Source organism: Orycteropus afer, unplaced genomic scaffold, assembly GCF_000298275.1.
Source record: "Orycteropus afer afer isolate SDZICR_OR568_19922 unplaced genomic scaffold, OryAfe1.0 scaffold00100, whole genome shotgun sequence".
Lineage (NCBI taxonomy): Eukaryota > Metazoa > Chordata > Mammalia > Tubulidentata > Orycteropodidae > Orycteropus > Orycteropus afer.
This window is the reverse complement of record NW_006921687.1, coordinates 204,289-217,400: the sequence shown is the minus strand read 5'-3', so window position 1 is coordinate 217,400 and position 13,112 is coordinate 204,289. Positions and strand designations below refer to the sequence as shown.

The window sequence follows — 13,112 nt, the reverse complement described above, 5'->3', positions numbered from 1 at the left end:
TTGTGTATTTCTTACTAATTTCATTGAAAATGAATTTACTATAAAATTAAGTTTTAATAAGATTTTGAGTGTATTATCTTAAATTCTAATTGTATCATACATTATAAAATTAATTCATAAGTATATGCATATGAACATATTTACAAATATGTAAATATATATGCAAATAATAGGTAATTGCAATGTAAACCAGAAAAACCAAACTCATTGTCATCAAGTAGATTCTGACTCATAGTGACCCCCACTGGGTTTCCAAGGCAGTCTAGCCATAGAATGTGTCAAACAGACAAATTATAGGTAACTTATATCTAGTCTTAGTATGTGTCAGATAGTTGCAACTGTTCTGTAGTGAATTATCTCTTTAATGCACCCAATAGTCATTTAATATAGCTACTGTTATCTTCACTTTATAATGAGGACAGTACTTTATTAGAGAGATGAAATAACTTGTCCATCACATTGATGGGCAAGTTAAACATTGTGGTTTCTCACTTGCAGGCACCTCTAAACTATTTTAAACAGAATGGTCCTATGTTTTAAACAAAACATATTCCTCCAATTGTGCTTGAAGGTTAAGTAATTATGAAGGTTGACTAGTATATACATGCCAAAAAGAAAGTTCAGAGAATTGAAAATATTATCCAGTCCCTAATCACACTTACTTTTAAACACCACCTTCAGGTATACCTTTCCAGCATTTTCTATGTATTCTTTCTTTAATTTTGTCTTTTATTTCACAAAGAAGCACACAGTTGGCAAGCCAGGTTAATTTCAGCCTGGGGGTAAAGAGTCATTGCTTTTGGAAGACCTATTGATTATCAACTTTGTCTCAACTAGGGTTTGTTACACATTGTATTGTTGTTGTTGTTGTTTTGTGCAACCCCTCCTTGGGTGTCTGAGGCAGTATCACTGCGGAAGTGGATTGCCCCATCTTCCTTCGGAGGAGTGTCTGGTAAGCTTGAACCGCCAGCCTTCTGATTAGCAGTCAAGTGCCTTAGGCACTATGCTACCAGAGCTCCCACATATTGTATTAGTTTCCCATAACAAATGACAAAAACTATGTGACCTAAAATAACAGAAATTTATTGTTTTACAGATTAGAGGCCAGAAATTGGAATTTAGTATAGTGACAGGGCCAAGCTCTCTCCTAAATCTCTAGGGGAAGGTCCTTTCTTGTCTTTCCCTTCTGGTAGTCCCAGGCATTCCTTACTTCATAGCACTCAACTCTTGTCTCCTTGGCCAACTTCCCTCTGTGGCTCTTGTCTTCTTATAAGGACACCAGTCTTAAAGGGATTAGGGCCAACCCAATGACCTCATCTTAACTAATTACATCTGCAAAGGCTCTATTTCTAAATAAGGTCACGTTCACAGGTGTTAGGACTTAAAGATTTCTTTTTGAGACACAATTCAATCCATAACAGACATACGTGTCTTATCTGTAATAATGTCACCTTCATTTTCTTGTTTTCTATACTTTTTAATAAGATAACTGGGGCACTAGAAGAATGAATAACCAAACTATGGTACATACACACAATGGAATACTATGCAACACTAAAGAATAATGTAGAATCTGCAAAAGACCACATAATGTGGATGAACTTGGAGGACATTATGCCGAGTGAAATAAGTCAGTCAGAGGACAAGTATGTTATTATTGTTGTTATGTGCCGTTGAGTCAGACCCGACTCATAGCGACCCCTCCTTGGGTTTCCAAGGCAGTATCACTACGGAAGTAGATTGCCCCATCTTCCTTCTGAGGAGTGGCTGGTGGGTTTGAACTGCCAGCCTTCTGGTTAGCAGTCAAGTGTCTTAGCCACTATGCTACCAGAGCTCCTAAGGACAAATATAGTATTAGATTATTATTGTCAAAAGTCAAGGAAAGGTTTATATATGGAAGGAAACTTTCTTTGTTGGTTACCAGGAGTGGGAGGGAAGTGGAGGGAACACTGGGAAAAAAAAAATACATTGACCCATGTCACTCAGAGTACCTAAGACTCCCAATCTCTGAAGAATTCCCTCAGTAGTGAACAAATACTGAAGAGAGATAGGTCTATACTTTGTAAATACTGTATAGAAGGCAGGACTTTTAATGACCATTTTTGCATTTGTTAATTATTTCTCATGTGAGCCCTGATTGCACAATGGTGAAAGCACTCAGCTGCTAACCTAAAAGTTGGCTGTGGGAATTCACCAGCATCTCTGCAGCAGAAATGACCTGGCTATCTGCTCCTGTAAAGATCACTGCCCTGTGGGGCAGTTCTACTCTGTCCTATAGCGTCACTATGAGTCTGAATCCTCTCGGCGGCGCACAACAGCAATTTCTCGTATACCACAAACATTTGTAAAACAGGTTTTTCTGTCCTTCTGAAAGTATCTAAGGGGAGCTCTGGTGGCATAATGCCTAAGACACTTGACTGCTAACCAGAAGGCTGGAGGTTCAAACCTACCAGCCACTCCTCAGCAGGAAGATGGGGCAATCTACTTCCGTAGTGATACTGGCTCGGAAACCCAAGGAGGGGTTGCTATGAGTCGGGTCTGACTTGATGGCACATAACAACAATAACAAGTATCTAAAATAGGGAAATTGGACCTCAATTTAGTTTTTAATGGGCTTTATTTATTTAAATGTCATTCTTAGTGAAACATGCCTTTTTTTCTAGCTCTTTTCCTTATACCCTTATATGTACATGCAAGTACACATGCAAACTTACATGTAAATAATGTTAGTTTCAAAGTTATGCCTTTAGTATCTCTCTTGTGAAAATTGCCTTTGATGTTAATTCATGTATTTTGGAAACACTGATTTGGTTTTATCTTGACATTGCATTGTTTTAGCTTGCGGTCCTTAGATATGAGCAGCAATAATATTCAGTATCTGCCAGGTCCTGCACACTGGAAATCTTTGAACTTAAGGGAACTCTTCTTTAGCTCTAATCAGATCAGCATCTTGGACTTGAGTGAGAAAGCACATGCATGGTCTAGGGTAGAGAAACTACATCTTTCTCGTAATAAACTGAAAGAGGTAAGAGATCTTTTTATTTGTTTAAAATGATTGCCAATTTTAACATGTAATTTTCTATTTTGCAATATCACAAATTATCATTTGAATTAATTTTTTTAATTAATTAATGTTTCTTCCTTTTTGAATAAGCTGTAATCCTACTCTGAGGTAAATGGATATAGCAAAATAGCTTAATTTCCTTTAAAAAACATTTTTTTTTTTGTGCTCTGCTTTTGAGGAATTCTACAAATACACACATTTGATTATGAATGTGTATAATGCTTTAAATGTGTCACTCTATCACTAAGTGTCTGATCTGTTAACAGATTCTCAGATGCTCTCTACATTTCTCTAGTCATCTTTGGGCCCTATATATCCTTTGCTCTTCAACTGATATTTTTCTTCCATCCTTAAATTTCTGAACATCTAACCATGCTACCCCCCAACTCAAATGTCTTTGACAGTTATAAGCAATATAGAGCAAGCAACATAGTCAGCCTCCATTGCTTCTCTCTGTTGCCTCTGCTTTAAATCTGAAATCATCTGTTTCTCTCAGAATTTTATTTTTTGTGTATCAAGTTCAAGCCTATTGCCTATAAAAATCAGGAAGAATTAAATGACTGAAACTGTGAATATAGTAATAACTGTAAATATTTGTTGGTACCCATTTTTTTTTTTTTGCCAGCAAATTAATGTTTTATTTTATAAAAGTAATGTATATTGGTGAAAAATTTGAAACATAGGGAAAAAAAAATCTCGAATTAGGATGCCACCAAAAGTATAAGCATTTAGTTCTATTTTAAGAACATTAGGTTACATTTAAGTTTGTAGTGACTAGACCTTTAGAGTTTTACTTAAGAATACAGTGTGAGGGAGCAGTATGAAGCCACTGATGAAAGCATTTGTATAACTGTAAAAACTTTACTTTTTAATGTTGTGAGATGAAACACGTGCCAGGGGAGATTGGGTTTCTAACAATTATATGATATAGATTGTTGTGGGTAACTCCTTTACACTATGTCTTATGTTTTTAAGCATTTATAATTAGAAACTTGGAAAAGCATTTGGAAAATTTTAGAACTGTTGAAAGGTTGCTCAAGTTGCTGGTGGAATGTAGGAGGTTTTCTTGTTTCCTGTCAGCACTCATTTCTTCCTTCCTACCAACAAGTTTTGTCCTTTTTTATTTCATTAAGATTCCTCCTGAGATTGGCTGTCTTGAAAATCTGACATCTCTTGATGTTAGTTACAACTTGGAACTGAGGTCCTTTCCCAATGAAATGGGGAAATTAAGCAAAATATGGGATCTTCCTTTGGATGAACTGCGCCTTAATTTTGATTTTAAACATATAGGATGTAAAGCCAAAGACATCATAAGGTTAGATAATTTTATTTGTTTGTTTTTATTACATTTCTTTCAGATTTTCCTTGTCTTGCTTTTATGAATATGCAGTTACAAAAGGCAAATATATAGTGCTATCTAACATTAACACCCTACATGTCAATAGCTTTGCATTAAATGAATGGTTTTATATGGTACCAATGCAGAACCTTTCCATTTCTTCCTACCCAAGCTAGCATTGAGAGAATGGATGCTCTTCCTGTTCTGGTTACCTAGTGCCACTCTGACAAGAATATACCACAAATGGGATGACTTGAACAAACAGGAGTTTATTCTCTTACAGTTTGGAGGCATTAAGTCTGAGTTCAAAGTGCCAGGCTTTAGGGGCTGCTTGAAAGCCCCTCAACTTTGGGCTTCAGCTCTGCCTCTTGCTCCCGGCCTGCTGAAGCTAGAGGCATCTCTTCAGTCAGGCAGCTACTGTCTGCTGAGGCTAACAAGCCCAAGGTCGACAAATAAAAAGGCACAGTCCCAATGTTACCAAACCACACAACAGGCCATTAATTCAAGTCCATTGTAAATCCCAAGGTTGGCAGAGCATGGTAGGCTGCTGAACAACAACACAGCTATATACAGTCCAAGTGTGCCATAAGCTAGAGACCATTCCCCAAGGCTTCTCCTTATATACAGGAAGCAGACCACAGCCCTAAGACAGCTACTCAGCTGCTCACAGTAGATTCCACCATGGAGTTGATTACCAGTCTCATGATGGGAATACTACATCCAGCTGCCCAGGCACTCAACCAGGCCCAGCCAAGCTGACACACGAATTGAACTACCACTCTTCCGAATCATGATTTTCAGTAGAAATGGACTCTGAAAGGAAATAAGTATTCTTACTCTTTAGTCTCTTGTTATTAACTAAACAATCTGAAGAAATATAGCAGAGTGTAACATCTCACTTTGCATTACATATAGCAAGTATTTAACTTATGTGTATTACATGTTAAAGCATTAAAGTTAGTTCTGTGATATCAAATTACTAACTTTGATTTTGCCTATTAGTAACCTACACCTTGAACATTTTTGAAACTGTCAAACTTCCAAGATATCACTGTTTCTGGTCTTTACACTTGAAAGACTTCAAATATCTTTGATATCAGACTTTATTGCACACTTTGCTCTATTTCAAGCATATTCATCTTATTGTTATCTACTCATAAAATCATCTTTTCCCTTTTCCATTAAGTTACTCCTATCTATATTTATCTTGGCGCCCTCCGCTCTGTGAATACCTCTACACACACACACACACACACACACACACACACACTTGACTATAATATCTACCATGGCCATGGCTATGTTTGCTCACTATTTGATTTTTGGCACCTAACTTAGCCTGGTACGTGATAAACAGTTGGTGAGGTACAAATGGACTACATATATATATATTTTTTTATTGTGATTTGGGTGAAAATTTACAGAGCAAATTTACTTTCCATACAGCAGTTCACATATACTTTGTCTCATGACATTGACCACAATTTACCACAATGCAACAGCTCCGCTCCCACCTTCCTTCCAATAGTTACCTCTTCCCTGTTGGACTATATATTTTCATTTGCCTTTTTTGTCTCTTTTTATGATGACTTGGTTTTCTGTTCTTGACTTAAGACCTGTGCTTGACTTAATTTGAAAGGAAAAACATTGGCACCATTATGCCAAATATAAATATCCTTGATCTTGCATAATTATTTCCTATGGATTTTTGCTCTTTAAACTAGAGAAGATATTCATGTAAAAATTGGTTTAATTACTACTAAAAATTTAGAAGTAATTTTGAATGTACTATGTTATATTATCAAGCCACTATATAACTATATTTTTAAATGTGTATAAAAAATTTTAGAACAAACAGAAACCTGGAAGAGTTTAGAAATTGTAGGTAGTATTTTGTTTTGGGTACCTAGTGCTGCTCTGACAAGAAATATACCACAAATGGGATGCCCTTAACAAACAGGAGTTTATTCTCTCACAAATTGGAGACTTTAAGTCCAAGTTCAAAGTGCCAGGCTCTAGGGGCTGCATGAAAGCCCCTCAACCTTGGGCTTCAGCTCTGCCTCCTGTTCCTGGCCCACTAAAGCTAGAGGCTTTTCTTCACTCAGACAGCTGCTGGCTGCTGAGGCTGCCAAGCCCAAGATTGACAAGTAAAAAGGCACAGTCCTGATGTTACCAAACCACACAGCATGTCATTAATTCAAGTCCATTGTAAGTCCCAAAGTCAGCAGAGCATGGCAGGCTGCTGAATAACTACGCAGTTACATGTAGGGTCCAGGCGTGCCATAAGCTCAAGACCATTCCCCAAGCCTTCTGCTTATATACAGGAAGCAGGCCACATTCCCTAAGGTAGCTACTAAGCTGCTCACAGTAGATTCCACCATGGAGTTGATTACCAGCCTCATCATGCAGAATACTTCATCCAGCTGCCCAGCCACTCAACCAGGCCCAGCCAAGTTGACACACAAACTGAACTACCACATTTTTGCTCCCCTTTTTTTTTTTTTTTTAACTTTTTTGTTGTGATTTGGGTGAAAGTTTACAGAACAAATTCATTTTCCATACAGCAGATCATACACATTTTGTTTCATTACATTGACTGCAAATCCTACAATGTAAGAGCTCTCTTTCCTCTTCCTCCCTGTAGTTACTTCATCCCTGTGTCCTTCTTTCCTATGCATTTCTGCCCCCTGAGGTATCTCCATATGGAAATCGTACACTTCTGTTCTCACATGATTGATCAATTTAAGGAATGTTTCTACCTGGTGTAAATGTTCACCCTATATGCCTGTCTGTTGTTTGGCTGGAAGCCATGGGAGTGAGTTCAGTTCTAGGACTGAGGGTAACTAGGGGCCATAGTCTCAGGGGTCTCATCAGGCTCTATCTGACCAGTAAACCTGGTCCTATATATATATATATATATATATAATTTTGAGTTTTGTTCCACATTGTTCACCCACTTTATCCAGGGCCTCCTGACCTGATCCCTTTCTGTCAACCACTGAGTGGTTGACAGTGGTAGCTGCGTATCATCTATTTCTTCTGCTCTCATGGTCCTATAGGCTGAGGTTTTCATGGTCCACTTGTCCTTTGGACTAATTTTTTCCATTCATCTTTTGTTTTCTTCATTCCTCTTTGCTCTGGACCAGGAGAGGTCCATTTTTGCATCTAGATGGCTGCTTGCAAGCATTTAAGACCCCAGTTACTACTCACCAAAGTAGGATGTAGAACAATGATTTTCTGTAGTATGTTATGCCAATTGAACTTTTTGTCCCCCACATCCTTGGTCCCAAGCCCACTGGTCCAACAACTCACTCCATCAGGGTGATTGACTGTGCCTAAGAAGTTATCATAACTTTGTTCCCTGTTAGTTCTATTTATATGGACATTCTTATAGCAATATAAATATGTATGTGGAAATATCATCTGCTAACCTTACATGTGTTCCTGGGTATATTCCCTTTGCCAAGACATACCTGATAATTCAGCCTGTTTACACATCTAATTACTTATAGATTAACGTTTGTTACCACTGATAACACAGTTGTTATTGTTGTTGTTGTTGTTATGTGCTGTCGAGTCGAACCCAACTCATAGCGACCCCTCCTTGGGTTTCCGACGCAGTATCACTATGGAAGTAGATTGCCCAACCTTCCTTCCGAGGGATAACATAGTATTGTATATGTAAAAGTGTTTATCTTTGTTATCTGTACCTCCAGTGCACCTCTCTGTGTCTTTCTTTTCCTTAGTATTATTGTGTTGGTCATTTGATTTGGTATATTCCCTTTCCCTTCATCCAAATCAATACTTGTATCTTACCTATATAGCAATTTTCCCTCCCCTCCTCTCCCCCGCTTGGAAACCAACAGTTTCCTTCCATATATAAAACTTTCCTTGACTTTTTACAATGGTGAACTAATACAGTATTTGTCCTTCTGTAATTGACTTATTTCACACAGCATAATGTCCTCCAATTTCATCCACATCAGGCAGCATTTGCTTTATTTATTTTTTTTAAAGTTTAAAAAAATGTTTATAATAAAAGAAAGTAAAGCAATTACAATAAAGTAACTTCTTTATGTAATTGCATAAAAGAATCTTACCAGATAATAAATTTTAACTAATGAATAGGCTACTTAAAAAGCAGTAAGTATTAAACAAAAGACAATGACTTAGATAATTTGCATTACCAAGGAGGTCTTTACCATAGGCCTTTAATACATACAACAGAAAAAGGGCAGCAAACAGCATTAGAAAGTCCAATACAAACCCAAGAAGAGCTGAGAGGTTCATAAAGTCTTGCTCCATGATATTGGGATCATATGTTTGTATAGTATTTGCTTTTTTAAGAATGATTTTTTGATGAATTCAGTTCTTAAGAAATATACATGTGAACCATTGATTTTTTTGTCTATTGGTGAAAACAGAAATTAAATTTTATGTGAGAAAATGAGTTATAACAATGACAATAGGCCTAGCATCTGATCTGTCAGATCTTATATTTTTAAGCATCAAAGGGATAAAGACAGGTAATGTTGCCTTTTGTTCAGGGTGTCAAAAATGTTGATTAGATTCCTATTAGTTATGAGAGTGGATCAGTCAGTAGTAGTCTCAAAAATTCACTTATAATTTTAAAATGCCATTTAAAATGCCAACATTTTAGTATAGTTTAAAATATATCATTCTATATCCACTATAAATTTGAGAACATTTTAAAGCTACTATTATTTTAAAAGGAGCTCTGGTAGCGTAGTGCCTAAGGCACTTGACTGCTGACCAGAAGGCTGGTGGTTCAAACCCACCAGCCACTCCTCGGAAGGAAGATTGAGCAATCTACTTCCACAGGGATACTGCCTTGGAAACTCAAGGAGGGGTTGCTATGAATTGTGTCCGACTCAACGGCAAATAACAACAACAACAACAACATTATTTTAAAGGTGATTTTATTTAGCCACCTATAGCAATTCTAGATTGTTTTAATTATTTTAACATTAAGATTGATTAGGAATAACAATATGTTAACATCTGGTGATAGTGTAATAGTTTACGTGTATTTATTTATAATGTAACCAATGTGCTCTTATTATCCATATACATCATATACGTTGTTGTTGTTAGGTGCCATCGAGTTGGACCCGACTCATAGCAACCCCTCCTTGGGTTTCTGAGGCAGTATCACTATGGAAGTAGATTGCCCAACCTTCCTTCTGAGGAGTGGCTGGTGGGTTTCAACCACCAGCCTTCTGGTTAGCAGTCAAATGCCTTAGGCACTATGCTACCAGAGTATATATATATATACACACACACACACACCATATATATATATATAAATCAGGATGTTATATATATATGTGTGTGTGTGTGTGTATATGTTATCAGTACATCTATTGTATATATGGAGATATATACACACACACACACACACACAGGTATAAATATAATATAGCCAATATCAAAGTATAGTGTAACAGTATACGTATATGCTTTGTTTTGGTTCTATGTCATATGGAGTTTTTAAAATTTTACATTTAGAAAAATTTAGAGTTTTATTTGTACTCTTTAAAGAAATCTAGATAAGTGTAATGTGTTCTAATAAGTATTGCAAATATATTTTGACATTTTGATTATTTCTGGTGATATTGTAACATATCATTATGTTTGATAATCATTATCAACTACACTATCACTAACAAAATATATACATTAACAGTGCATTAAAAGGCATGCATTTCATTAGTTATATGAGCTATGAACTCTTTTGCATACTTTATATTTTAAAACAGTCTAATATTTTAAATATTCATGGTATGTCAACTCACCTATATCTTAAATACACTGTTAAGCAGTTTATTATTTTACTTTCCTACCAGGTTTCTTCAACAGCGGTTAAAAAAAGCTGTGCCCTATAATCGAATGAAACTTATGATTGTGGGGAATACTGAAAGTGGTAAAACTACTTTATTGCAGCAATTAATGAAAACCAAGAAATCCGATCTTGGAATGCAAAGTGCCACAGTTGGCATTGACGTGAAAGACTGGCCTATCCAAGTAAGAGGCAAAAGGAAGAAAGACCTCATTCTAAATGTGTGGGATTTTGCAGGTATTTGTTTCTCTAGAATTTTTTTATTTGATTTCACCTTTCTTTAAAATCAGGAATTAGAATCTGAGTTTTCTGTTCCAAGATTTCAAACAGAGTGATGGAACTTGTGGAATTATTCCACAGTCATTTATTTCTTCTAATGTTACATTTACCACCAGAAGGAGAGATACATGGAGAAGAGATGTTAGGGAGCCATAGATTAAGCAATTAAACAGCAGATGCCAGCTTAATTAAGCTAAATACTTGATTGTTTGCTGATATACATGCTAAAAGTTGTCAATGACTAGTAAAGCCAAGTACAGCTTTTTAAACATTGTCTTTTGATTGGTTTTCTCTTCTCACTATGCTAAAGAGTAAATAGTATTGTCTAAAAAAAAAAAGTGTGTTTTTTTTTTTAAGGATTCTTGCCTATTATATAGAAAGCTAAAGAAAAGCCTATAATCTTTAATTAGGTCGGGAGGAATTCTACAGTACTCATCCCCACTTCATGACGCAACGAGCATTGTACCTTGCTGTCTATGATCTCAGCAAAGGACAAGCTGAAGTTGATGCCATGAAGCCTTGGCTCTTCAATATAAAGGTGAGCTAATATAATTATTTGAAAATAGAAAATAATTTCTTTTTTTGTTTGTTTGTAAGGTAATTTACTTGGGACAAATAGTTGCTTAAACAGTGTCTTAAAACAATTTTTAAAAAGAGAGTTAGAAGCAATAAAATTTCAAGTAGGTAAATTATCAGAGTAGTTATCTCATGACAAAAATAGTGTGTTCCATATCGATGAGTATTATAGACACCTAAAATCCTTTTAACCTATAAAAGTGGGAAATATGTATATTAAGCCATTTTTGTGCATATAGTTTCTTAAGTGGGATAGATATTTTCCTAATTTTATATAAACCAAATGAAGAAAAGCAATCATTCATCACCAAACAGTGATGTTCTCAGCTGACAATTTAATACTAAGTCCTTTCAATCCTACATTTTTAAATGATTGCAAATTAATATGCTCTTATATTTGGGATTTACTCTAATTTTCCTACCTTCTCCCTTGCTGCCATGCTGTCAGCTCTTCCTCTGAAAAATATGGCTTTTTAGAACTGGGTCTGAAGTACAAGTGAAGAGCTAGTGGGTTCTTCTGTGCTTACAATAATTTATATTTTGACAGTTTGGCATGTATTCCAGCTGCATACAATGATTGTTTGTAATTGTAGTATTTCAATTTTTTCTTGGCTTTATTATAGCTAACAAAAGTAAGCAAATATTACAATGGCACTGATACTTGTGTGAGTGCTTTTTTTTTTTTTTTAACCCCTTCATTGTAGTCTCTGAATTGAATGACTACAAAATGAAGTCAGGAGATTAAATTATAGATGAGGAAAGAAAAAATGTAAAACATTATGTGTGTTACCTTGATATACTTTTTATTTTTGTTAAATTCTTATTTTATTGAGAAAACACACTTAAAGATTAATCCATTTTGAGATATGGAAAATGAAATAAAACAAAGTTACCTGAAGAGTGGTAGTCATTGTATTAAGAAGGAGCAGAGAAATGATTTTTCTTAAGGTTAAGTTTTTTCTTATCTCTAAGAAAGGAGATTTTTATATCTGTCTGTTTCCAAGTTCCTCAATAATTAAAGACAGGTGTTCTTTTGCTTTCCTGGAAGGCTTCTAATTTCTATTGTTATTCAATATGGAATTTTATGGAAAGTGAGTACAAACAGAGATGTCCAAAACCAAACCAAACTCACTGCTGTCGAGTTGGTCCCAACTCATGGCTTTCTGAGGCTATATCTCTGCGGAATTAGATTGCCCTGTCTTCCTTCTGAAGAGTGGCTGGCTGGTGGGTTTGAACTGCCAGCCTTCTGTTAGCAGTCAAATGCCTTAGGTACTATGCCACCACAGCTCCTAATAGAGATGTAAGCAGTCTTAATTTCAAAACAAGCATAGGAATATTTTGTGTTCTTCTCTGCAGGCACGGGCTTCTTCTTCCCCTGTGATTCTTGTTGGCACACATTTGGATATTTCTGATGAGAAGCAGCGTAAAGCCTGCATAAGTAAGATCACCAAAGAACTCTTAAACAAGCGAGGGTTCCCTGCAATACGGGATTACCACTTTGTGAATGCCACTGAGGAATCTGATGCTTTAGCAAAACTTCGGAAAACCATTATAAATGAGAGTCTTAATTTCAAGGTAATATGGTTTATACCTAGTATCAGTTAGTAGATCAACATAACTTATTATACAACCTCTTAGATACATCAGAAGTCTTGAGAGTAAAACAATCATCTTAATATCATGGGATGTTTTAAAAAATGCTTTCAATTTTACTTATTTATACCATACCTCATTTCAAATTTGTATAAGTGGAATCAAAAGTAGAGGATCCCAGGAAGGTGGTCATTTTAGAAAATGTTTCTAATATCCTTTTCCTCAATATCCTGTAGTAGTGATTCAGTCAATAGGATGCAAGTGAAGATTAGATATTGGGGGCATCTTTCTTTAATTATTCTTTGATATTTGTCTGTCTATCCTACGCCTTTCTTTTGGAGTTCCTATTTTATGCCTGACTTGTGCCACTCCTTCACGCCTCCCTGGCACTAAGATCTCTA

General features: G+C 35.9%; 1 protein-coding gene across 1 annotated transcript in view; it reads left to right on the top strand.

The window, feature by feature from the left end:
- LRRK2 (leucine rich repeat kinase 2) overlaps nt 1-13,112 on the top strand; it is a 187,507-nt gene that overhangs the window by 88,871 nt on the left and 85,524 nt on the right. Inside the window, exons 27-31 of the mRNA XM_007943152.2 lie at nt 2,839-3,025; nt 4,198-4,379; nt 10,271-10,500; nt 10,953-11,080; nt 12,475-12,693. Coding sequence (XP_007941343.1) covers nt 2,839-3,025; nt 4,198-4,379; nt 10,271-10,500; nt 10,953-11,080; nt 12,475-12,693 — 946 coding nt within the window. The remainder of the gene's footprint in view (nt 1-2,838; nt 3,026-4,197; nt 4,380-10,270; nt 10,501-10,952; nt 11,081-12,474; nt 12,694-13,112) is intronic.